General features: G+C 50.2%; 2 protein-coding genes across 5 annotated transcripts in view; both read left to right on the plus strand.

Moving 5' to 3' along the window:
* Window positions 1-7,738, plus strand: part of LOC102203509 (ATPase family AAA domain-containing protein 2B-like) — a 15,602-nt gene extending 7,864 nt beyond the window's left edge. The window contains exons 13-28 of one of the 4 annotated variants that reach the window (XM_005750313.2): window positions 115-203; window positions 374-533; window positions 835-925; window positions 1,018-1,332; window positions 1,407-1,509; window positions 1,825-2,011; window positions 2,222-2,407; window positions 2,505-2,640; window positions 2,724-2,920; window positions 3,659-3,818; window positions 4,169-4,291; window positions 4,382-4,453; window positions 5,510-5,965; window positions 6,630-6,751; window positions 7,392-7,520; window positions 7,663-7,738. In XM_005750313.2, the coding sequence (XP_005750370.1) occupies window positions 115-203; window positions 374-533; window positions 835-925; window positions 1,018-1,332; window positions 1,407-1,509; window positions 1,825-2,011; window positions 2,222-2,407; window positions 2,505-2,640; window positions 2,724-2,920; window positions 3,659-3,818; window positions 4,169-4,291; window positions 4,382-4,453; window positions 5,510-5,965; window positions 6,630-6,751; window positions 7,392-7,520; window positions 7,663-7,695 (2,559 nt within the window). In that variant the 3' untranslated portion in view covers window positions 7,696-7,738. Of the gene's footprint in view, window positions 1-114; window positions 204-373; window positions 534-834; window positions 926-1,017; window positions 1,333-1,406; window positions 1,510-1,824; window positions 2,012-2,221; window positions 2,408-2,504; window positions 2,641-2,723; window positions 2,921-3,658; window positions 3,819-4,168; window positions 4,292-4,381; window positions 4,454-5,509; window positions 6,128-6,629; window positions 6,752-7,391; window positions 7,521-7,662 lie in introns of those variants that run through there. The other 3 variants (XM_013915199.1, XR_001290583.1, XR_001290584.1) reach the window with 3 other exon arrangements.
* Window positions 7,739-9,058: 1,320 nt separating this feature from the next.
* LOC102204073 (zinc fingers and homeoboxes protein 1-like) lies at window positions 9,059-20,415 on the plus strand. Its single transcript, XM_005750314.1, has 8 exons — window positions 9,059-9,405; window positions 12,390-12,881; window positions 13,403-14,026; window positions 14,378-14,504; window positions 15,089-16,318; window positions 16,411-16,542; window positions 16,806-17,209; window positions 18,149-20,415. Exons 2-7 carry the CDS (start codon window positions 12,514-12,516, stop codon window positions 17,199-17,201), a joined length of 2,877 nt encoding a protein of 958 aa, XP_005750371.1. The 5' UTR covers window positions 9,059-9,405; window positions 12,390-12,513; the 3' UTR covers window positions 17,202-17,209; window positions 18,149-20,415.
* The last annotated feature ends 1,906 nt before the right edge of the window (window positions 20,416-22,321 follow it).

The following is a 22,321-nucleotide window of genomic DNA, read 5'->3' on the forward strand; positions in this document are numbered from 1 at the left end:
TGTGTGTGTGTGTGTGTGTGTGTGTGTGTGTGTGTGTGTGTGTGTGTGTGTGTGTGTGTGTGTGTGTGTGTGTGTGTGTGTGGGGGGGGGTGTGTGTGGGTGTGGGGTCCTCAGGCGTATCGGATGCGTCCGTCCATCATCTTCTTCGATGAGATCGACGGTCTGGCTCCGGTCCGATCCAGCAGGCAGGACCAGATCCACAGGTCAGTTTCAGCTTCTCCACACGTGTCACCTTAGCGGTGTCAGAGTTTGAGGTCCAGTGTAACGGGTCAGAGGCGCCGCCGCCGCTGTAGATTAGTAATAATCTGTTTGTAAAATTATTCCTGACACAAAGGAAACGTGTGCCAGACTAAATAAATGGAAATCCTCGCAGCTCCATCGTGTCGACACTCCTCGCTCTGATGGACGGGCTCGACAGTCGAGGGGAGGTCGTCGTGATCGGAGCCACAAACCGGCTCGACTCCATCGACCCTGCGCTGCGGCGGCCCGGGCGCTTTGACCGCGAGTTCCTGTTCGGCCTTCCCGACAGAGAGGTGACTCTTTACTTTATTAGATTTTATATATTTTCAGCTGCATCCGTCATCTGTGCAGCGTCAGTGTGGGCTGGTGTTAAAAAATCTACCAGCACGGTTGTGATGAAGGGAAGTGATTGTTTCAGGATCAGGATGTAAACGTGTTTGTTTCTGCTGTAAAGTTTTACCGTGGGAGTCTGAGGCCGCCTCTGCTGGACATCAGAGGAACTGCAGCAGGGACCTTAATTTAGGTGTGTGTGTGTGTGTGTGTGTGTGTGTGTGTGTGTGTGTGTGTGTGTGTGTGTGTGTGTGTGTGTTTCAGGCTCGTAAAGACATTCTGAAGATCCACACTCGGCAGTGGAAACCTCCTCCGTCTGAAGACTTTCTCGATGAACTGTCAGAAAAATGTGTCGGTGAGAAAAATGGCAGCAGCTTTTTTTGTCTCAGGAAAATGAAGTTATTTTTTCATTGGTAACCTGACTTCCTGAGCCTCCGTCGCTCTCAGGTTACTGCGGCGCTGATATCAGGGCGGTGTGCACCGAGGCGGCATTGTGCGCTCTGCGCCGACGCTACCCGCAGATCTACGGCACGTCCCAGAAGCTCCTGCTGGACGTCTCCTCCATCGCCGTCAGCAGCTGCGACTTTGCAGCAGCCCTGAAGAGGATGTCGCCCACCTCGCACCGCTCTGCCGCCTCCCCGGCCAAACCGCTGTCCCCTGTGGTCCACCTGCTTCTAGGCGGCGCCCTGCAAGAAATCCTCAATGCCCTGCAGAGGATGTTTCCACACGCTGAGGAGGGCATGAAGAGGAAGAGGGAGCCAGGTGAGCCAGAGGCCAAAGTTCTGCTGTGTTTACACATCACTTCCTGTTTACAAACTTCCTGTTTCCTGTGTCAGACCTGACCTCGGGTATCATCGATGACACGCTGATGTTTGACGAAGACGAGGGCCCCAGCATCTCCAAACCCTCCAAGAACAAAACCTTCCTGCACTTCTTCAGGTGAGCCTTTATCCACACCTGAGGGGCGTGACTATGAAGTGAATCACCATGGTAACAGAAGCCGAGTCTAAAGCTGGGTCAAAGCGCCACATCTTCACTGATTCCTGTGATCCGAGGTTAGATTCTGTGTTAAAGTGCAGTAAAGGTGCCGCAGCAAACACTGCGTTGCAGTATCGCAGGTATGATTTATACGTGTACGTGATTTATATGTTCAACTGGTCATGTAGAAAGCAGGGATGTCTCTATAAACACTGCGTGCTCTCATCGATTATCTCCCCCACGCTGCATTCTCTCATCCTCTCCCCCGACCTGTAGGAGTGCCGTCAAACAGCCGACGTCTCACCGTCCCAGGATCTTGCTGGCAGGTCGTCCTGGCGCTGGTCAAACCTCCCACCTGGCCCCCGCCATCCTGCACGCTTTGGAGCGTTTCACCGTCCACAGCCTGGACTCAGCGGTGCTGTTTGGTGTCAGCAGCACCTCGCCAGAGGAAGCCTGTGCACAGGTGACTCCTCCAGACATGTGCATCTACAGGTCGACACGCATGTGCACACAAACATAAACACACTTCATAAAAACTTCATTTAATCATTTTAGAAGTGTTAACAGGCGGCTCTGTGGTTCTTTCTGACTCTGTAATGTTTTTAATTATTTAAAGCAGCCTGTCTGTGCCGGACAGTCTCAGGATGTGAACTTTGACCTTTCCCCTGATCAGGTGTTCTGTGAGGCCAAGCGGACGTCTCCCAGCATCCTCTACATACCGCACATCCAGCAGTGGTGGGACACTGCGGGGCTGGCACTGAGGGCATCCTTCCTCAGCCTGCTGGGCAGCATCCCGTCCTTCTCCCCCATCCTCCTCCTCGCCACCTGCAGCGTGTCCTTCCAGCAGCTGGACCCAGAGGTGAGGACTGAAGCTTTATCTTTCCTTTGTCCCTCAGCTGTGTCCCTGTGCGTGGAGGTTTTACAGGTTTTTATCTTCGATGCTGTGCCGCTCCCAGATTCAGAGCCTGTTTCGGGAGGACTACGGGGAGGTCTACGTCCTCAGAGTTCCCACCCAGCAGGAGAGGACCAGCTTCTTCCAGGATCTCATTCTGAACCAGGCGGCCGAGGCCCCTCCCTCTAAGAGAAAAACATGTGTGTGACTCCGCCTTCATGCTGCGGTTGTTAAGCCCAGAGTGTGATAGATCGCTCACTCTTTCCTCCTCCTCCTCTCTCAGTATCTCAGGCAATGGAGGTCCTCCCCCTAGCTCCACCGCCGCCTCCTCGCAAAATGTCAGCGCAAGAGCACCTCCGCCTGGAGGAGCAGGAGGAGGACGTGCTGCGAGAGCTCCGTCTCTTCCTGCGAAACATCACCGAGCGCCTGTCTCTGGACCGCCGCTTCAAAGCCTTCACCAAACCGGTCGACATCGAGGAGGTGAGAGTTTGAGAGAAAGACACGCCGACATCTGCCGCTCAGTTTTAAGGTCGTGAATAATTAAACAAACGGAATCGGATCAGTTCACGCCTTCCTCCCAGCTCCACGCCGTACATGTTATTAAAAAAGCGTGCAGCACATTCAGTGCAGGTTGATGAGGTCAGATGGCAAGACCAGACTCACGGGTCAGCAGTCGTCTTAGCTGAGCCCGGTTCTGTCGGAGGTTTCTTCCTGTTAAAAGGGAGTTTTTCCTTCCCGCTGTCGCCACAGTGCTTGTTCATGAGGTCGTCTGACTGTGGGCTGTTCTGTTTTCTTTATATTATTACAGGGTTTGTATCTTACTAGATAAAGCACCTTGAGGCAACTGTGATTTAGTGATATATAGATAAAAGTGAATAGAATGTTGGAACAAATCCACACATTCAGCATCCACTGAATCAGATTTTAGTTTCCCATCAGCACGCGGAGCAAACGTCAGAAATGTTGACTACAATCACGTCAGACCGCAGCCACACGCCGACACCGTGCATGACATCATGATTGGCCTGTTTCCTGTTCTGACTGTTGATTGGCTCATTGGTGTCAGGGGAAGGCCAACCAGGGGTTTATAAAACGGAAACAACGCTGCCGCTCTCGCCTGTTCGATCTGTGAATCAGCCCAGAGTATTTGTCTCTGCTGCCCCCGAGTGGCCAAACCAAACACCATCAGCAGAAACCCTCCTCCTTCCTCTCCTCCAGGTCCCCGACTATCTGATGGTGATTAAGAAGCCCATGGACCTCTCCACCCTGCTCACCAACATCGACCAGCACAAGTACGTCACCGTCGGCGAGTTCATGGCGGACGCTGACTTCATCTGGAAGAACGCTCTGGAGTACAACCCGGACAGCGACCCCATGGGTGAGACGACGTCACCCGTGACCGTTCTCTTAGTTTTTCCTCTGCCCCACAGTCTCCTTTCTTTTCTTAAGTTTCTTCTGCTGTCTGTATGAGACAGACGGAGCAGGCGTCTCCAGGTGGAAACATTTCCACAATGGGCGGGGCTATAAGTTCAGCTGTTGGGTGGGGGAAAAAAATCCTTTTCTGTTTGTCTGCGTCTGTTTGAGGAGAGACGAACTAAACAGAAGCAGATTTCTCAGCTGGACTCACCTGTGGAGAGGTGATACAAAACCTGTTTGTTTTACTGTGTGTGCGTGTGTGTGTGTGTGTGTGTGTGTGTGCGTGTGCGTGTGCGTGCGTGCGTGTGCCAGATCGCAACATCCGTCACCGAGCGTGCGCCCTGAAGGACACGGTCCGCGCCATCATCAGAGACGAGCTGGACGAAGACTTCGAGAGAGTCTGCGAGGAGATCAGAGAGTCGCGCATCCACAGAGGTGAAACTCAGCCAGATGTTCACGCCTCATCCAGCTGCTGCTAACAGTGTACTGTCAAACTTTATATTAAGACTTTTATTTTGGTGACAGCTCTGATGGTGGCCAACCCGCAGGAGGCCGATGGCGTCTGCAGCTCGGCGTTCTCCAGAAACACTCTCCAACGTAAGTTCACCCCTGAACTGAAACAGCACGGGGCGGCTCAGAGTCTCTGCGCACTGTTAGCCACAGACGTCAGCAGCTGCTTTACAAAACTGTTAGAAATATGAGTGACGTGAGAGCAAACCAGCAGACATCACATCAGGTCTGATCAGGGTCAGCGTGTGCACCAGTGAGCCGTCAACCACCCGTCAGGTTCTCCTCAGCCACTGTTAGCAGTGCTGATAAGCTCCGCCCCTACTTTTAATTGGTCCGTTAGAGAGAAGTGACAGTTGATGAGTGCACCAGTTTCACTTCCTGTTTCAGAGTCTGGACTCGCGTACCAAACATTAGGACATCAGGCTGCTCCAAAAATATTCTTCAGAAGTTCTCAAAACTCAGCTGCTTTCACAAAATGCCAAAAAGATGACATTTAAATCACAAAAACAGTCGATTTTATAAGATTGTAACCATCAAACTTTATAAAAACCTCAAGTAATGAATCAGTTTTGATTCCTGTGATCCGCGGTTAGATTCTGTGTTAAAGTGCAGTAAAGGTGCCGCAGCAAACACTGCGTTGCAGTATCGCAGGTATGATTTATACGTGTACGTGATTTATATGTTCAACTGGTCATGTAGAAAGCAGGGATGGTCTCTATAAACACTGCGTGCTGCTGATTCTCCTCGTCTGTGGATCTACAGAAATGTGTTTTTTCTTTGGGATCGCCTCCTCAGAGCAGCTTTTAGATCAAATGAGAGTAAAAGAGAAGTCGTCATGTTAACGATGGATTCACAGACTCGCAGCAGGACTGAGGCTCCGGGTTCGTCTCACGCTGTGAAACGTCTGATGAACAGAGAGCTTGGTGCTTCTTTCGGCTGCTGCAGCAAAAAGCTGCTTTTAAAAACGTCTCAGTGAAAGCGAAAGCAGCGAGAGCAGGAAGCCACAGTGTTTGCTCAAACGTGAGAGCCGCAGGGCAGGCGAGGACAGGAAGAGGCAGAGAGGACGAGAAGTGACCTTTCTCTCTAATGACCTTTACTCTTCCTCCTCCCCGCTCCACCCCCACCCCCACTTCTGTTTTCCAGCTCGTAAGAAGAAACGTTACAGACGGCCCCGAAAGTCCAAGTGGAGCACCGGCGTCATTAAGAAACCTAAGAAGAAGAAGGAGGAGGAGCCACCAGTCCCATCCTCCTCCTCTTCCTCCTTCACCTCCCTCTCCTCCATGTCCAGTAAGTTCAGCTCTGAGTCGAGTGCGGAGGAGGTCAGAGCTGCTGGACGGCGAGCGGTGAACGGGTCTGCTGGTGCTGGCTCGTCCAGCCCATCAGAGAGCAGTGACGGCGGCCTGAGTGGGTTCCATCGCACCCCAAACCGCATCACAAGAGCCCACAACGGAGTCCTCACGAACGGGTATCACCGCCACACCGAGCCGGTTCATCGCCAGCTGGCTGATGGCGTACCTGTAGGCGTGCGTCGAACCCGCTCATCAAAGACCCTCCCAGGCCCGGAGACCGTGCTGAACGGCCAGACTGCGGACAGCTTAGGTCTGTGCGCGTGAGCACGAGCAGTGCGAGCGCCTCGCTGTACTAACAGACTCACTGGACCGCTTCAGAGCGCAGCCGCTGCCGATCGAGCTTCTACAGGCCGCCACTTCACGCTACGACGCTCCGCAGCGCTCCGGGCATCGAGCAGGAGGAGCGTGTGAGGTGTCAGAGCCGGCTGCTTTAGTCTGAATGAAACGCGCTGCAGGAGCGCTAACGCTAACGCAGCTCTGTGGTTCAGCACACACACACACACACACACACACACACACACACACACACAGCGGAGCTTTGCATCTGTAAATCTGATGGCTGCATCACGCCAATCAGACCTGACCTGTTAGCTTCCGCCTCCAGGTGTGAGAACGCTGCAGTTCCTCTGACGTTGATCGATGGTGCAGAGTTTCAGGAGCTGCTCGCTGCTCTGAGGGGTGTTTTTAAAATTATCTGACCAATAACACGGCTGCTGTGTGTGTGTGTGTTGCAGCTTTCTAACAAATCAGAATATTAATCCCAAAGGAAGTGATGTCTACCGTTAGCTGAAAACTCCACAGTCATTTCTTTTTGCCATAACCTGGTTGATTCCAGCTGTGAAGGCGTAGAGTTGGCTGTTTGTGGGAGGCACTGCAGGGTAATGCCCTCTTCCTCTGCTTGTCTTCCTCCTCAGAGAAGAGCAAACAGTCTGAGTCGAGGGCCAACAAGGCGGCTTTGGAGCAGGTGTTGAGTCGGGACAGGCTGGAGCAGCAGGAAGAAACTCCACCGCTGATCGTCGATCGCAGCAAACTGAAGGTGAGTCCCAGCTCGCCTCTTTAAGGGGCTCAGACTGAATACAACGTGACGCTGTGTTCATTAGAGCCAGCGTTCATCAGTGAGCAGATCCTGGATCAGCGTGAAGAGAATAACCTTCACACTGTACTCAGTGTGACCGTAAACCCATCAACGCAGAGTTAACAAGGTCACAGACACAGCTGGAGCCCCCTGCTGGCTGTTAACATAACTGCAGATTTACATGTCCAGCTTCGTTTCACTCTTCATACCTGGATGGTCCGTCTGAGTTTACATACAGAGTGAAGTGTACTTGACAAACATGAGGAACAAGAAGCTGCGGCTGTCCTGCTTTACCGGTCAGACGCCTTGAGTTTGTCCTTTTACGATGAGGAGGAAGCTCTTCATCGTCTCCGTCTGCTCTCAGCGAGTCGTCAGGAAGCTGAACATCAAGGAATCTGCTCACGTCTGACTGGAGGAAGCCGTCTGCTCACATCTTCAGTCTGCAGCACCAACGGTTGAAGAGCTGCTTTCAGACCGGAAACAAACAGGAAGTCGCACAGCATCCCCTCCCCCACCCCAGCAGCCAGTAATGAATAAAGCAGGGGCCGTGGGCCCCACGGGCCTCTGCAGGCACCACCTCAAACCGGTTTCTGTTTTCCAGGAGCTCCTGAGGAGAGTCGTGGCGAAGACGGATGGCGCAGAGGTGGAGCCACTGGAGAAGCTTTACGCCCGGCTCGCTCAGTGCATCTACCGACACAGAGACAACTGCAACAAGGCAGAGCTGCTGCAGGTACGACGCCCACAGAGACCCAGAGGGCGCTCATGTGACCTCAGTATAAATAACTGATTACAGTAGCTACTTTATCAGGTACCAGCCTGCAGCGCACAGACACCATCAGCACATTTTCAGTTTTCTCACTTTTGCTTTCCAGGAAATGAAGACAGAAATCGATCGATTCTCCTGACCTCCAGCAGCTCGACTTCAATAAACCTCAGTGTTCAAACAAACGCGTCGTTCAGTTTCTCCTCTCAGGTGTGCTTTATCGCAGTGCTTTTCAAACAGTAATACCATGTTTATCTCCGTGCTGTTTGTCTGATGTCGCTTTAATAAAGTCTCTGTGAGCGTGAATGAAGTCGCCGTCTGTTTCCTGTTCAGCTGACCGCTGAAAGCCTGCACATGCGACTCCAGCACGAAACCACAGAATAAAACCATGAAAACATGCAGCTGGGGTCACAGGCCGCAGAAGAGTTGACAGAAATGCAGATGCTGGGAAACGTTAGTATCTGAGTGTTTGCAGAGAGCTGGAAACAGTTTCAAGGGCTTCAGACTCAAAGAGCTTCTTTCAGTTTCTCACATGAATCCGTTAGTATTAAATAAAATAAATGATATTAGTGATTTGTAAGTAAGGCTAGAGTTCAGTGTGTGATGGTGGATTTTCTCTCCTGTGTGTGTGTGATGGTACTTTTACTCTGAAAGTCGGAGCGCAGCCATGTGACGTAACCACAAAGGCTCTGCTCGTGCCCTCCATGCTCATATATGTGTGTGTGTGTATATTTAAAAAATAAAAAATAATTAATGTATGTCACACACTGACCTCAGCACGCTGACAGACGCTTCCGCTTTCTTCAAAATAAAGTCTTTTTATACATTGTTAGTGGTTTGTCGATGCCACGGTGAGCTGAGTGCTGATAAGTGATCGTCATTAGCTTTCATTTAAATATATTTTCTTAGTTTCCTTTCATCTACATTGCGCTTGCGTGTACTTTTATTTTGACTGAACACATCCCAGAATATGAAACGCTGTAAAACAAACTTATTGTTTTTACTTGGAAGAAAACACCACCCAGGGCTGGAGCCTGTGCCGGCTACCGCAGGGCGAGAAGCGGGGTGCACCTGGACGGGTAACCAGGCTGTCAGGGGGCTAACACAGACAGACGACCGTTCACTCACTCAGTCCACGTAGAATCACCAGGTATCCTAAACGCTTTGGACTGTGAGAGGAAGCCGGAGTACCTGGAGATAACTTCCACACAGAAAAGCTCAGAGGATTCAAACCCACATCCTAAACATTATTACACTAACTGAAATTTAAAATAAAAAATTACAAAGGATCATTTTTAAATGAAATATTTCTAATACTATTAGTGATATGTAAGAGCAGCACCGCAGGTTGTAGGTTTTGTGAGATGTAATTAGTGTAATTTAATTTGTTTCGTCGCTGTGGTTGTTGACTTCAACTACAGCTGTGAGTGTGTCAATTACACAGTTACCCACACAGTTCATGTCACTGGCGTTTCTCGTGTTTGCGTTGATGCTCTTATTGCGAAAAGCTCAAACCGGATACATTTCTCGGCCGTTGCTCGCTTGTAGTGGCGGTATGAAAAATGGCCATCGTCAGATTCGGTGAACTATCGGACCCTTTTCACTTAAACGGTCCGTCTCATTAACAAAGCGCGACAGCGAGCAATGCGAGTCGGAGCGGCGACCGGCCCAAACCGGAGCTAGCCGGCGGTAGTTAGCATGTTCCCCGGCCGCTGGAGCGGCTCTGTGTCCGGCTGAAGCAGATGGGAGCCGCGGTGAAATCAAGCAAAAGGCGGAAGACTGCGTATCAACAGACACGGCTACAGCTAACTGTTCGCTCCGACATGCAGGAAAACGGAAACCGACAGTGCAGGTAAACACGCCCGGGCTCTCAGCAGTCTGCTAGCTGCGTCAGCTGGAGCCCGCTGCAAGCAGCGGAGCGTCGGCTAGCACAGCGCGGAGCGGCGGGGCTAGCTAACGTTAGCGGGAGGATGTTCAGTGAGGACAGGGGAGATATTCGTGGAGCTCTAACATGTTTACGTGTGTGCTGGGCAGGAAGTACACCGAGTACGAACCGAGCCCCCACACCGCCGAGGCAAGGTACTGAGTACTGCAATCAGTGCTGAGCAGAAGTACCTTCCCTGCAGGAAATGTATCTCTGACTGAAGTAGTACTGGTAACGGTTTGTAAACCGGTCCCCAAACTAAGGCCTGGGCCCATCTGAAGGGTCACCAGGGATCATACGATGATTAATAAGAAAACAAAGGAGGACTTTGGACTAATCGATGATCCCGATCTGAAGCTATCAGCTGTTTACAGCTGTTTCAAAGGAATAAAGCACAGACTTAATTAAGTAGAGGCTACAGTCAAAGTAGGGCAGCAACAAGTGCAAATATTTATCTCAGAAATGCAGTACAGCAGCAGTATAAGATTAGGATATACTGCAGTAAAAGTTTATTTAGGTCTGCCACTGTACCAGACGCATCTCCAGGGTGCACAGTAGCAAAGTTACACTGGCTTTGGTGGAAAACTCCTTTTATTCTTTTATATCTCCCTGATGTCCCACAGTGAGCTGTAGGGTTAGTGGTCAGAGTTGTTACTCATGGAAAGGATCCTGTGATCATCCCCCACACTGGCACTATTTTAATTATGTTGTTTTGTTTACAGTATTTAAAATCACGTGTGTCTTTCTGCATACTCTGCGTTATTGCCCCTAAATCCACGGCTCAAAGGAAAATGAAATCTTTAGGGTCACCATGTTTCTGCCCAAACAAAGTCAGGCAGCTAGGAGCCTGACATAAACAAACAGAAGAAGAAGCCATCAGCTGACACTGACTCAGGCTCCTCCCCTTTCACCGATGTTAGTAAAAAAACGAATTAAACCAAAACTGGGACTATTGGCAACTTCTGATTTTATTAAGTTAATAAACAAAACTGTAGAAAGCAGCTGAGGAGACAGACCCAACCAAGACGGCTTCAACACCTCTGAGTTTGTTTGTGTACGGGGACGGCGGGTTAATTAAGTGGTAATAGAAACACTGTCACGTGGTCAGTAACACCTGATATGTAATATGACAGAATAATGATGAAGACTTTAGGAGTTAAATTTATCATCTAAAGGATCCTGCTGTCATACACCAAAGCTGTCTGTAGCTGTAGTTATGAAGGTTCATGTGACTAAACTATTTAACGCTCATACATTTGCTGTTTATGCCCAAAATATTTGTTTAAGTAATTATTGCTGTCGTCAGTGTAAGCTAAAGCCTCGTTAAATTATATAATCCAGCAGTTTGCAAAGTTGGACAGACCATGTCAGCGTAGGCTGGCCGTACTTTTCACCATAGCTTACAGGACAATGTGCTGCCCCCTGGTGGCGTCTTCCTGACCTGCAACTCGGAGCAACAGAAAGATTATTTGTTGTTGTTTTTTGTGTGTCTGGTTTTTTTTTTTTTGTATCCTCTGAGAATCAGACTGATTTCTGCGGCGTGACACTGTTTGTGTTGCCCTCGTTGCCCTGTGGCTACCATGAGCAGTTGCTCTTCTGAGACAGGCTAGTTAACTAGTCAGAGCTGCGGAATAACAAGCTGTCGCCCTCCATCTTTGCTGTAAACGGACATTTTTTTGTGTGATGTGTTAACAAATGGATCGTTGAGTTTACGATACTGAGCGTGGTCGTGATCAAGCAATCATAGGAAGGATTCACTGATGGTGCTGGAACAGGTTAATAACTGATTTCATCAGCATGAACGTGTTTCAGCATTTACAGCATAATAATTGCACAGTTCATTTAAAAACATGTGACTTCACTGTATACAAAGCCTCTGACAGACAAGAGCGATGAAGGAGGATGAAGGTGGAGCGACCCGTACGTGATAATTTAACCCTTTAAGACCTACTATACAACCAAGTCCGCCAGAGCTTATATTATTTTTTTTACATGCTGTGGAGCCATTTTCGGGAGCATTTCAAGTTGCTATACATCAATACAACTGTTATAGCCCAAATTCTAATAATATTTATGCATTAAGTCCATAGTAACTACATAAAATGCAAAAAAGTGCAATAAACTACAAAAAATTGGAAATCTTTTTTTTTTTTTAACATATATTTCTACTTGGAGAAATTTTAAATACAAGAAGTTGCAAACAATAGTTTACAACAACAGGAAATTTATTTTGAGTGTCTTCATAGTTTTATTTTTGTGATACACCAATTTTTATACACTGCAGAAAAAACGAAAAACAATCCTATGATGCAAATTTGCAGAGAAAACAGCATCAAAATAAAATAAACTATTTCCAGCTGTGCAATTCGAGTTCTAAGCATCCCAGCAACTATTCAGAAAAGCATAAAGTCAAACATGACTTTTAAAAACACCAGTATAGGCTTTTAAGGCCTACAAGTAAAAAACTACATTTTCCGCGAAAATGACGTCACTTCCGGTTTCGGGCAGGTCATGGCCGACATGCGATAATTCGCACTGACGTCTTTTTCAATGTAGGAAGTGTTATGAACAGCTGATCGGATCAGCAAAGCGTGTTTCTGGAATATTACGTTTTTGTTCCTGCAAGTGCTTTTTATGCAATTTTTGCAAAACTTTATGTGGAAGGAAACTGTGACTTAGGACAAGCTGATGGCATAAGATGTAAGTACAACTCCACTGGTTTCATATGCAAAAAAATGACTGCGCTAGCTTACATGGTTCCGGTTCTACAGGGATTTAAAAACAGTTACGCAAAACGGAGCGTGCCCGCTCCGACCGGCTTTAAAGGGTTAACTGCTGATGTGTGATCTTAAAGAACAGGTGGCGTGATCGTGGGGATGTGCTCTGAGTAATGATGCATTTCTGTGCCACAGGGTTTAAAGACAGCGAAGGGAACTTTTCGACTGGTGACCTCCTCCTTTATGGAGCCACGACAGGACGGCTTGAACTGAGTCGGCTCCAACACTCGGCTGAACGCGGCGCTCACCCAAACTCAGGATGGCGAGCAGGAGGAAGTCCACCATCCCCTGCATGGTTCCTCCCCGAGAAACTGTGGACTCGGACCAGGAGATGGAGGATGTAACAGGCGCGGCGGATCCAGAGGACAGCAACGGCGCGGCAACCGTCTCCTCAGAGGCTTCCGGCCTGCTGGAGGAGCGAGGAGAGGAGGCCGACGGCAGGCGTGACGTCGCGGCGTCGGACCCCTACCTGGACTTGAATGCAGCGGAGGGAGGCTACGAGTGCAAATACTGCAGCTTCCAGACGTCGGAGCTCAACCTGTTCACCATGCACGTGGACACGGAGCATCCCGACGTCGTCCTCAACACCTCCTATGTCTGCATGGAGTGTGACTACCACACCAAGAGGTACCACGCTCACACCACCTGACAGGAAGTGCGTTTATTTAAAAAGAAATGTGAAAGATTAAGAGCCAAAACAGTCCAGATCCAGGCCCTGAAGGCAGGTTAGAGTAACTGCTAACACCCAACACACCAACACGTGTCAAAGTTCATCATCTTCAGACAGAAAAACGCCAACAGAGCGATTATGGCTCCACTCGTCCATTTTTAATGTTTCATTTTTAAACCTCCTGTAAATGCACAGCAGCAGTCCTTGTCCCAGCAAGCAGAAGGAAACAAAACTTTCATTCACTTCCTTAAAAAAACACACAAACACAGCAGAAAGAGCGATTTTTAATCTCAACAAAGAGACGATTAAAAAAATCAGTTTTAATCCCTAATTTCAGGCTGAAAGCTGCTACTCAGTGACGTTTACGCCAAGATGTAAAAATGATCTGTAACTGAGCATCAGCACTGTGGACTTTACCATAGTTTGAGTTCTGAATCTCCTTTTTTTGTGTTATTTACCCATGATCCTCTGCTTCCAGCTACGACACGCTGCTGGCCCACAACGCTCGGCTGCACCCGGGCGAGGACAACTTCACGCGGACGATGGTGAAGCGCAACAACGAGACCATCTTCCAGCAGACGGTGAACGACCTGACCTTCGACGGCAGCTTCGTCAAAGTGGAGGAGGACGAGGCGGAGGACACGGCGCGCAGAGGCATCGCCTTCAGCAAGACGCCCATCATGAGGAACAAGAGCCGAGCTGAGCCCAAGAAGTTCACCGCCGCGCACAAGATGGCCGTCGACGATGTCATCAAAGTGGAAAGCGACGACGAGGATGACGACAAGGAGCCGCCTGCGCTGTCGCCCGCGCCGACGGCCCCCGCTGCTGTCGCCCCTCGCCTCATCCCCGTCACCGCGCCGCTGCAGGTCCAGGCCGTGCCGCAGAGCATCGTGGTGAACAGCCCCAACGTGCTGCAGATCAAAGGCGGGGCCTCCCCCGCTGGTGGCGGCGTGCTACCTCCGGGGACGCTGGCGCAGGTTCTGTCAGCCCTGCAGAGCCAGCAGAACAGCACGCAGACGCAGCTCCTCATCCCCATCAGCAGCATCCCCACCTACAACGCAGCCATGGACAACAACGTCCTGCTGGTCAGCGCCTACAACAGGTAAGCACACCCGAGGTACACCTGAGGGGCGCCGCACACATGGAACCGCCCACTGATTTTAGCTTTTTGTATATTTAATCACTGTCAGACAGTTGGCTCGCTCTTATTTTGAAAGGCCAGCTGTCGCTCATGCTTTATCTTATTTTACTGCACTTCTCTGTGCACCTGATGATATGAAAACCGACCCGCCCGGTTACTACACCCGCATTTACTGCATCAGTCACAGCTGGATGGAGGCTGGGTGGTAGCACAGACGGGTGGAGGTTACTGCTTTGCTCCACGAGCACACAGACGTGTTTCTCGGTGTGTAATCCCGCTGCCGTTTCAGTGTGTGTGCTTTTTGTGTCGCAGGTTTCCGTATCCCTCGGTGTCGGAGATTGTGGGCCTTTCGTCTCAGACCAAGTTCAGCGAGGAGCAGATCAAAGTCTGGTTTTCTGCTCAGAGGCTCAAACACGGAGTCAGCTGGACGCCGGAGGAGGTTGGTGCTAGGGCTGGGCCATATTATACCGTTCACGGTAATACCGGTATAATGTTAGGCAACGATAGGAAAATGAAATATCGCGATAGAATATGAGTAAATACTCTCAGAGAAAAGCATCAGGAAACATTATTGTGCTGTTGAGTGTCACACTGTGTGAGTAGAAACTACATCATTAACTTCTTCCTGGGTCATTAAAAAAAGTGCTTGAGCACAAACATGGTCCAGTTTTTAAGAACTGCAGTTAATGAGTGTTTATTAACTGCTGCCAGACTCGTCGGGTCGCTTTATAAAACAGGTTTTTACAGGCCGTCACCGCCTCACTGATCACGTGACTCCCGGTCAGATTGTGTTGTGGCTGATGATGATGATTGTGGTTCAGTTTCCTGACAGGAAGTCGTTCTGGTTGTTTCGTAGATGTAGAATAAGTCTGTGGCTCTGAGGAAGCCTGAGGCAGGCACTTGAGCAGTTCTGAGAAACATCTTCACTGCAGCATCTAAACAATAACTCCCACAACTTTAATAACTTTAGAAAGTCGGTGATGTCACACCTTACCTTTGACCTTCTACTGCTCCTCTCTGCAGGTGGAGGAGGCGCGGAGGAAGAAGTTTAACGGCACAGTGCAGACCATCCCTCAGACCATCACCGTCATCCCCGCTAACATCGCCGCCACCACGAACGGCCTGCAGAACATCTTCCAGACGTGTCAGATCGTCGGTCAGCCGGGCCTCGTCCTCACTCAGGTGGCCGGGAACAGCGGCGCGGTCCCCGTCGCCTCTCCCATCACACTGACGGTCGCGGGTGTCCCCGGCAGCCAGCCCAAAGCCGCCGAGCCTTCTACGTCCGAATCGAACGCCGAGATGTCGTCTTCGTCGGCCGGCGTGTCGCTCGGTCTGGACTCGACCACAAGCAAGCCGAAGAAGTCCAAAGAGCAGCTGGCAGAGCTGAAGGCGAGCTACAGCCGGCGGCAGTTCGCCACCGAGGCGGAGATCTCACGCCTCATGCAGGTCACCAAACTCTCCAAGCGAGCGATAAAGAAGTGGTTCAGCGACACGCGCTACAACCAGAGGAACTCCAAGGACCACCACAGCCTGCTGCTGACGCAGGCCACGCCTGGCAGAGCCGCGGCCGGCGGTGGCCGAGGAGGAAGGAGCAGCGGCGGTGGCATCAGCATCAACGATAGCAACAACAGCGACAACACCTCCACCATCGTCATCGACTCCAGCGACGACGCCAGCGACTCCTCGCCAACCTCTGCCGGCGCTCCGGGCTCAGCCGGGTCCTCCAGCGACCTCCGCATTAAATTCCGCCACGCCTTCCCCGACTTCACGCCGCAGAAGTTCAAGGAAAAGACTCCGGAGCAGCTGCTCGTGCTGGAGGCCAGCTTCCAGAAGTCGGACACGCCCTCAGACGAGGAGCTGAGCCGGCTGCGGGCGGAGACGAAGCTGACGAGGCGCGAAGTAGACGCCTGGTTCACAGAGAGGAGGAAAATACCGTCGGTGGGTCAGTCGAAGGACAGCGACGCAGAGGGAGACGATGAGAAGGCGAAACCGGCCGCCGCGCCTTCGCCCTCTGCTCAGGAACGACAGGGCACGCCTCCCATCAGCAGGAAGTTGGTGAAGAAGACGCCGGAGCAGCTGCACATCCTGAAGAAGGCCTTCGTCCACTCGCAGTGGCCGACGCCCGAGGAGTACGACCAGATGGCGAAGGAGAGCGGGCTGCCGAGGACGTACATCGTAAACTGGTTCGGAGACACGCGCTACGCCTGCAAGAACAGCAACCTGAAGTGGTACTACCTCTACCAGAGCGGCAAGGTGCGCGCGCAGGAAACCTTTTTTGTGATGTAACACAAACGCCACGCTTCATCTCCTGGTAACATCTGACGTTTTTTTTTTTCTTGTTCCAGGTGGATGAGGCGTTGAACGGCGGCGCAAAGAGCCAGAAGAAGTCAAGGAAGCGTTTCCGTGGTTGGTCCAGGAGGACGCGCCGGCCGTATCCCTGCAAGCGCTCTCCACAGGGCGGCGACGGTGCCATCAAGGTGCGTTTTTAGAAAAAAAAGAAAAATTCCTACTTGGCTAGCCATCGTTGGGCGAGAGGCGGTACAACAGCCTGTCTCTGAACTGCTGGAGAGCAGCTGGAGAACTCGAGTATTCAGCTGGATTTTAGCAGGTCGTCTGCCAACCAGGGCGCTGGTTCGACCCCCGGATCGTCCACATTTCACAGTCCAGCCTCTCCTGGACTCATTGTGTAGCAAATGTGAGGATTATAAGTGACTGAAGGTGATCCTTGTTCTTCCTGCAGGTGAAGTCCGGTAAGGCTTTTCTGAAGGAGTACTACCTCAAGCACCGAGCCCTGAGCGAGAAGGACCTGGACGAGCTGGTGGCAAAGTCCAGCATGAGCTACGAGCAGGTCAGAGACTGGTTCTCCGAGACCGCCAGGAGGGCGGAGGAGGGCACGGAGCTCTTCAGTGATGAGGAGGCGGAGGAAGAGGATGAGGAAGAGGAGGAGGAGGCAACGGCAGAGCACGCAGACAGCGAGGGAGAGATGGAGGTGAAAGAACAAGGAGAGGAGGCATCGGACGACGACTGCGTGGAGGAAGACGAGAAGGACGCAGAAGAGGAGGAGGAGGATGAAGAGATCCAGGAGGGATCTGAAGGTTTCAGCCAATCACAGCCTCAGGCAGAAGAGCAGACGTGAGCAGACAGGTGAGCAAGGTTTTCAGTTTTATTCCTTTTTTATTTCCAGAGATTCAGCAGAAACTAAAACCAGGAAAATTACCGCACAGTTTGCAGACGCGTGAGTCGACGAGCAGGTAGAAGCAGTTTCTGTTTCATGTAACCTTTTGTCCTCAGTCGACCCAACTACAGATAAGAAACAGATAAGAACCACAGCCTGTCAGCACAGGAGGAGCTGCCTGATATTACAGCTCCTGATTGGTTGAATCTGCTCTCTGCAGGGACATGTGCTGCAGTTCTGCTTCTACTAGCTTTGCCTCCTGACTTCAAATAGACTGAACTTTATTCATATAATAGTCGTTAACAGGAGACAGACTACATGGCCCGGTCTTTAACACTGCAGCTATGCCACAGATGTTTGCTCCACTTTGCAGTGGTTGTTCAGGAGATTTCCATGTTTCTGTTTGATTTCTGAGCTTTGAACTGAATCCAGTGCAGTCAGTGCACAGTCAGTGTGTACAGCGCCGACCCTCCTGTGGGTCCCTGTAGTCAGTGCACAATCAGTGTGTACAGCGCCGACCCTCCTGTGGGTCCCTGTAGTCAGTGCACAGTCAGTGTGTACAGCGCCAGCCCTCCTGTGGGTCCCTGTAGTCAGTGCACAGTCAGTGTGTACAGCGCCGGCCCTCCTGTGGGTCCCTGTAGTCAGTGCACAGTCAGTGTGTACAGCGCCGGCCCTCCTGTGGGTCCCTGTAGTCAGTGCACCGTAGGCACGTCCATGATTCTGATTGGTCAGATGCTGCAAACTTGGCCTCGGGTGAAGGTGCTGTTAGCCATCTCACCAAACCTGGGGCTGACTTCCTGAGTCACCTCCATGTAACACTGTTGGGATAACAAGATGAATCCTGAATGACCCGGCGTGTTTCTCCGTAGTTACCTGCCTCTCTTCTCTCCCCACCTGTCCTTCCTCAGGTTTATCGTTGCTCCCCCCGCGCAGAGATGACAGAGGATGTGGTGTTTCTCGGTTGGTGGTTCGGGACCCAAAGATGGCTGCGGTAAGGTCAGATGGACATTCGCTTGTCGAGCGGTGGGTTGGAGCCTCGGAGGCTTTGGGTCGCGGTGCAGCTGAGAATCACCGCGACGGAGGACGGAGCGTGTGGATTTAGTCTGCCGGGGACCGAACGGCGCTGCGATTCAGCTCTGCTCCTGTACAAACGACAAGCTTTTACTCTGACAGCGACTCGGCTTTTACTCAGATTTTCATACAGAACTAAAAAGAAATCAGCGTTTGTATAAAGACAGAAGTCCAGGACATTTCTCAGAGGTCAGACCTCGCATGGTTTTCTCTTTATTAAAAGGACTTTTTTCAGAATAACGGAGGAACCGCCGGACGTTTTTTCCGTAGGGATCGTCCTCCAGCCCTGAAACACTCGGCTCCTCTGAAGATGAGGTTTTTAAAACCGCTCCGATCAGTGCCATTCTGTTTCTACGATTGTTTAAATAAAGACAAACGCAGCGCTGGAAAGAGACCCACAGCAGACCTTTTGTATTTTTCCAGGTGATTTCTTAAAGTCTGAACAACATAAAACATATAATGGAAGCTGAATCTGTTTTTGTTTTCAGGCGTTCGGGTTCAGTTTCAACATGATTTCAGTTTGAACCAAAACAACCAGAGAACACGTGACGCACAGTTAACGGGAAAATCCACTTTAAAACTCAGAGCGTGGTCAGTTTTACCCTCTGCGGGGTAACCACAGACGAGCACGCCTCGACATAAACAGATTTTTGATTCTCGCTGTTGTTTACTCGTCTGTGCCGACGGAAACTTTTTACCGCTGGTTTGAAGCTTCTAATCAAACTACCTGCATCGCGACTGCACCGCTCACACCACCAGCATCCACGGATGGTGTTCGACGGATGCTGGTCCAGAGGGTTTCAGCCTCAGGTGGGTCTCGCTCATAGATCCCAGGATGCTAGAGGAGCGATCCCGTTTGATCCTGGTTACAGAGCGCTGCTCCAGCTCGTCCTCCGGGGCAGCTCCGGTCCCTGCAGGGCTGCAGTGCGAGCTTGGTTTGTTCCCTTCAGTGGACGGAAGATCTGGGCTGAGCGATGGCCTCCACCTCTGGGTTGGTCCACTGGGTTGGTCTTCAGCCGCAGGTCAGCTGGGTCCCGAATCAACGAATCAGCGGGCTGGGAGTGAGAAGCCGCTCCAAGTTTGTCTGCAGGAACGGGACAGCTTGTCTGTCAGTTTTCCAGATGCTCTGCGTTCCCTGACCCCTGCTGACGGGCTGCGAGTGGTGACCGCAGGTCGGTCGCCTCCTGACCGCCCTGAAAGGAGGCAGCCGAGGTGGCTCGGACTCCCGAACACCTATCAGAGGTGTGGCCAAGACACACTGGAGAGGTAACAGGTAAACAGCTGTGATCCAGCTCAGCGCTCGGACAGAACAGGGACATCACCGGACATGTCACAGAGCAAAAACTAAAAGTTCAGATGGAAGTGGATTTTTCCTTTAACGCTGTGCGGACACAGACTCGCTGCTCGGATGATTTTTTCTGAGTTTTTAAAAAAAAAAAATCTGAACTTTACAAACCGATGAAGTTGAGAAACGTTTGAACCCGAGCGCCGCCTCCTCGTCTCCTCGTCCAAAAAGCAAACACACACAGGCAGGTGCGCTCTACTTCAGGAAACAGGCAACTTTACCTCAGTCGGTTAAGCTACAAACTCGGCAAGATTGTGACATTTACACTCGACGACAGGTTTCTCCTTTACTGTATGCATGAAAATAATTATGTCTTTCAGACGGCGTTCGCCACCGCAGGCAGCGAATCGCTTCAAAGAGGAACAGCAGAAGAAGACATAGTTATTACTGCATTTATTAGCTCAAATACGGGTGAACTAGTTAAGCGAGATCTTTCAGGTTTCCTCGAATTAAAGACGATATTTTAGGGACAATAAACCACCAGGCTCAGTTCTTACGGGAGCTTTTTAACTTTTCATATGTGGGGAAAAAGCTTTTATTTTGCTTTTCTGTGCTCTTCCTGTGGTGAGGGAACCTCGTAGGTCTCTGATAGGATATGCAACCATCAAGGAACAATCAGCAGGTGGAGGTGGGCAGTAAAATCTTCTCTGTAACCTTTCAACCACTCGTCCTCTTCTTCTTTAAATCGCTTTAATAGTCGACGGTTTTTAGTAGTTAATTTATTTATTATATCTGGACTTTCATGGATCTTTTTTTGTCTGCAAGCAAAAAATAAAAAGTGAAAAAACGAGTTTGTTTTCCTGTTTTATGTTTGTGTGAATGCGTTTTATCTTCATGTTCCAAATACAGTCGAGTCTTTGTGCCTCTGAACGAACTTATAAAGATGTAAACGATCAAAAAAATGTCTCGAGTAAATAAAACTGACAGCGTGTTGGTGTTACTGAAGGTTAAAAAACCGGCACATTTAGCGGAAACGAGGAATAAAAAAGGAAAAACATTCGGAAATGTAAGAAAATCTCAGAAAGATGTGAGTGGGTCCTGGATGCTCATGTTTACTGACAGCATCTTGCTGCACTTTTAGTTTTCAGTGTAGTTTTATTTAACTGCATTTTCAGATATTGTTCTCAAATTATGTCTGAAACTGTAACTGCTGTAATTTACCTTTAAATTAAAAAAAGGAGTTTTTCTCCATAAATTCTTCAAACATTTGATGTTTTTTGTTTTTTAGAAATCATTTACAATAGATGGCACACTCGGGTCTTTCAGCATCTTTACTCCGGCCCGCGGGTCAGCTCGGTGTCTCGGCGCAGTGTTGGCTCCTCGGCCCGATGAGGACAAAGACCCTAAAATAAAGACGAACGCTACATTTTGACGTCATGTTTTTATCAGATGTTAAAACTAAGACCTGTTGTAACATTTAAAGACACACACAGCTTTGTTGTGTTTCTCTCTCATGACCACTAAAAAACAAACTCTGGGTTTGGGTGTTTTCACACCGGCTCCCAGGGCTCATTTAAAACCGCACTGGTGTTTTCTGAAGGTCCTTCGTGGCCTCGCTGATGTCACCGTAATGCACCAGCTGGAGGCTGAAACCTGAAGGCGGGGCTGTTGGAGGTGGAGCCCCCGAGGCTCAGGATCGACCTGCCCAAGGGACGTCGAGGCGTCTGAAAGGCGTTCTGATCTTATTTCAGGTTTTTCTCTTTAGTTTTGTTCTGCTGTGAAACAGGAAGGAGTCGGTGAGCTGAAGCCTGCAGACGTGAACCGCGGGCTGAGCAGCTCAGGTTTATCAGACCACCTTTAATGAAACATCCTCTGAACTCTGGTGGAAACACATGCAGATGTGCAATCAGCAGTAACATGTGAGGCTGCTGGATTTCTCTTAAATTCCTGAAACCACCAGCAGGTGTCGCACTGGCACCGGCGCTGCTGTGACGGCTCAGAGTGACTGATGTAGAGACTTCAGCAGGACAACATGAGCGTTCGTTTCAGATTGACGACGTGCTCGTCGGCCCTGGATGTGAGTCGCACCTGACCCCCTCCTCAGAGTCAGCTGATTTTTTTTTTTTTTAGTTTTCTGACAATTCGCTGAAAAAACCTGTTATAAACTACTGTGGAGTCACATGATGCAGCAGCTTTCCTGGTCCTTGTAGCTGCTGTGGTCTGAAGCTGATTCTTGATGCCGTGCGCTCCAGTGTTACAGACGCTCCTCCAAACTGGGCCTTTTTAATGTTCGTGAGGTTCGGACAGATCAAACTGACACAGGCTGAAGTGTGCTGGTGGCCACCGGTGGGTTTTTGGTGATTCCCAGTGTTACCAGCTGGAGATGACTGGAGCTTTATGACGTGGTGTGTTGGCCTTTTGGAAGCAGCCGGGCAGTGTTTCCTGGTGGTCTGTGTCCAGTTTTGTTGAGTCTGTATGAGCTGTAGCCTCAGTTTCCTGCTCTGAGCCGACAGGAGCGTTGCCGGTGTGGTTGTCTGCTGCTGTAGCTCATCCGCCTCCATATTGGACACGTGGTGCACGGAGAGATGCTCTTGTGCAGGCCTCGGTTGTCTCCTCTGACCTCGATAAGACAGATATGACGCTTACTGGATATTGTACACTCTAATCCCAGTAAATGAGTTGCTGTCATGTGATTGGCTGATTAGATATCTGTGTTGACAGTCGG

This window comes from Pundamilia nyererei, unplaced genomic scaffold (genome assembly GCF_000239375.1).
Source record: "Pundamilia nyererei isolate P.nyererei 1_Seehausen unplaced genomic scaffold, PunNye1.0 scaffold00268, whole genome shotgun sequence".
NCBI classification, from domain to species: Eukaryota; Metazoa; Chordata; class Actinopteri; order Cichliformes; family Cichlidae; genus Pundamilia; species Pundamilia nyererei.

Excerpts from the sequence above, each read along its gene's own strand:
- LOC102204073 (XM_005750314.1), top strand. The coding sequence starts at position 12,514 with ATGGCGAGCAGGAGGAAGTCCACCATCCCCTGCATGGTTCCTCCCCGA. Across the intron at positions 14,027-14,377 it reads CTGGTCAGCGCCTACAACAG|GTTTCCGTATCCCTCGGTGT; the intron begins GTAAGCACACCC and ends TTTGTGTCGCAG. Across the intron at positions 16,319-16,410 it reads ACCTCTACCAGAGCGGCAAG|GTGGATGAGGCGTTGAACGG; the intron begins GTGCGCGCGCAG and ends TTCTTGTTCCAG.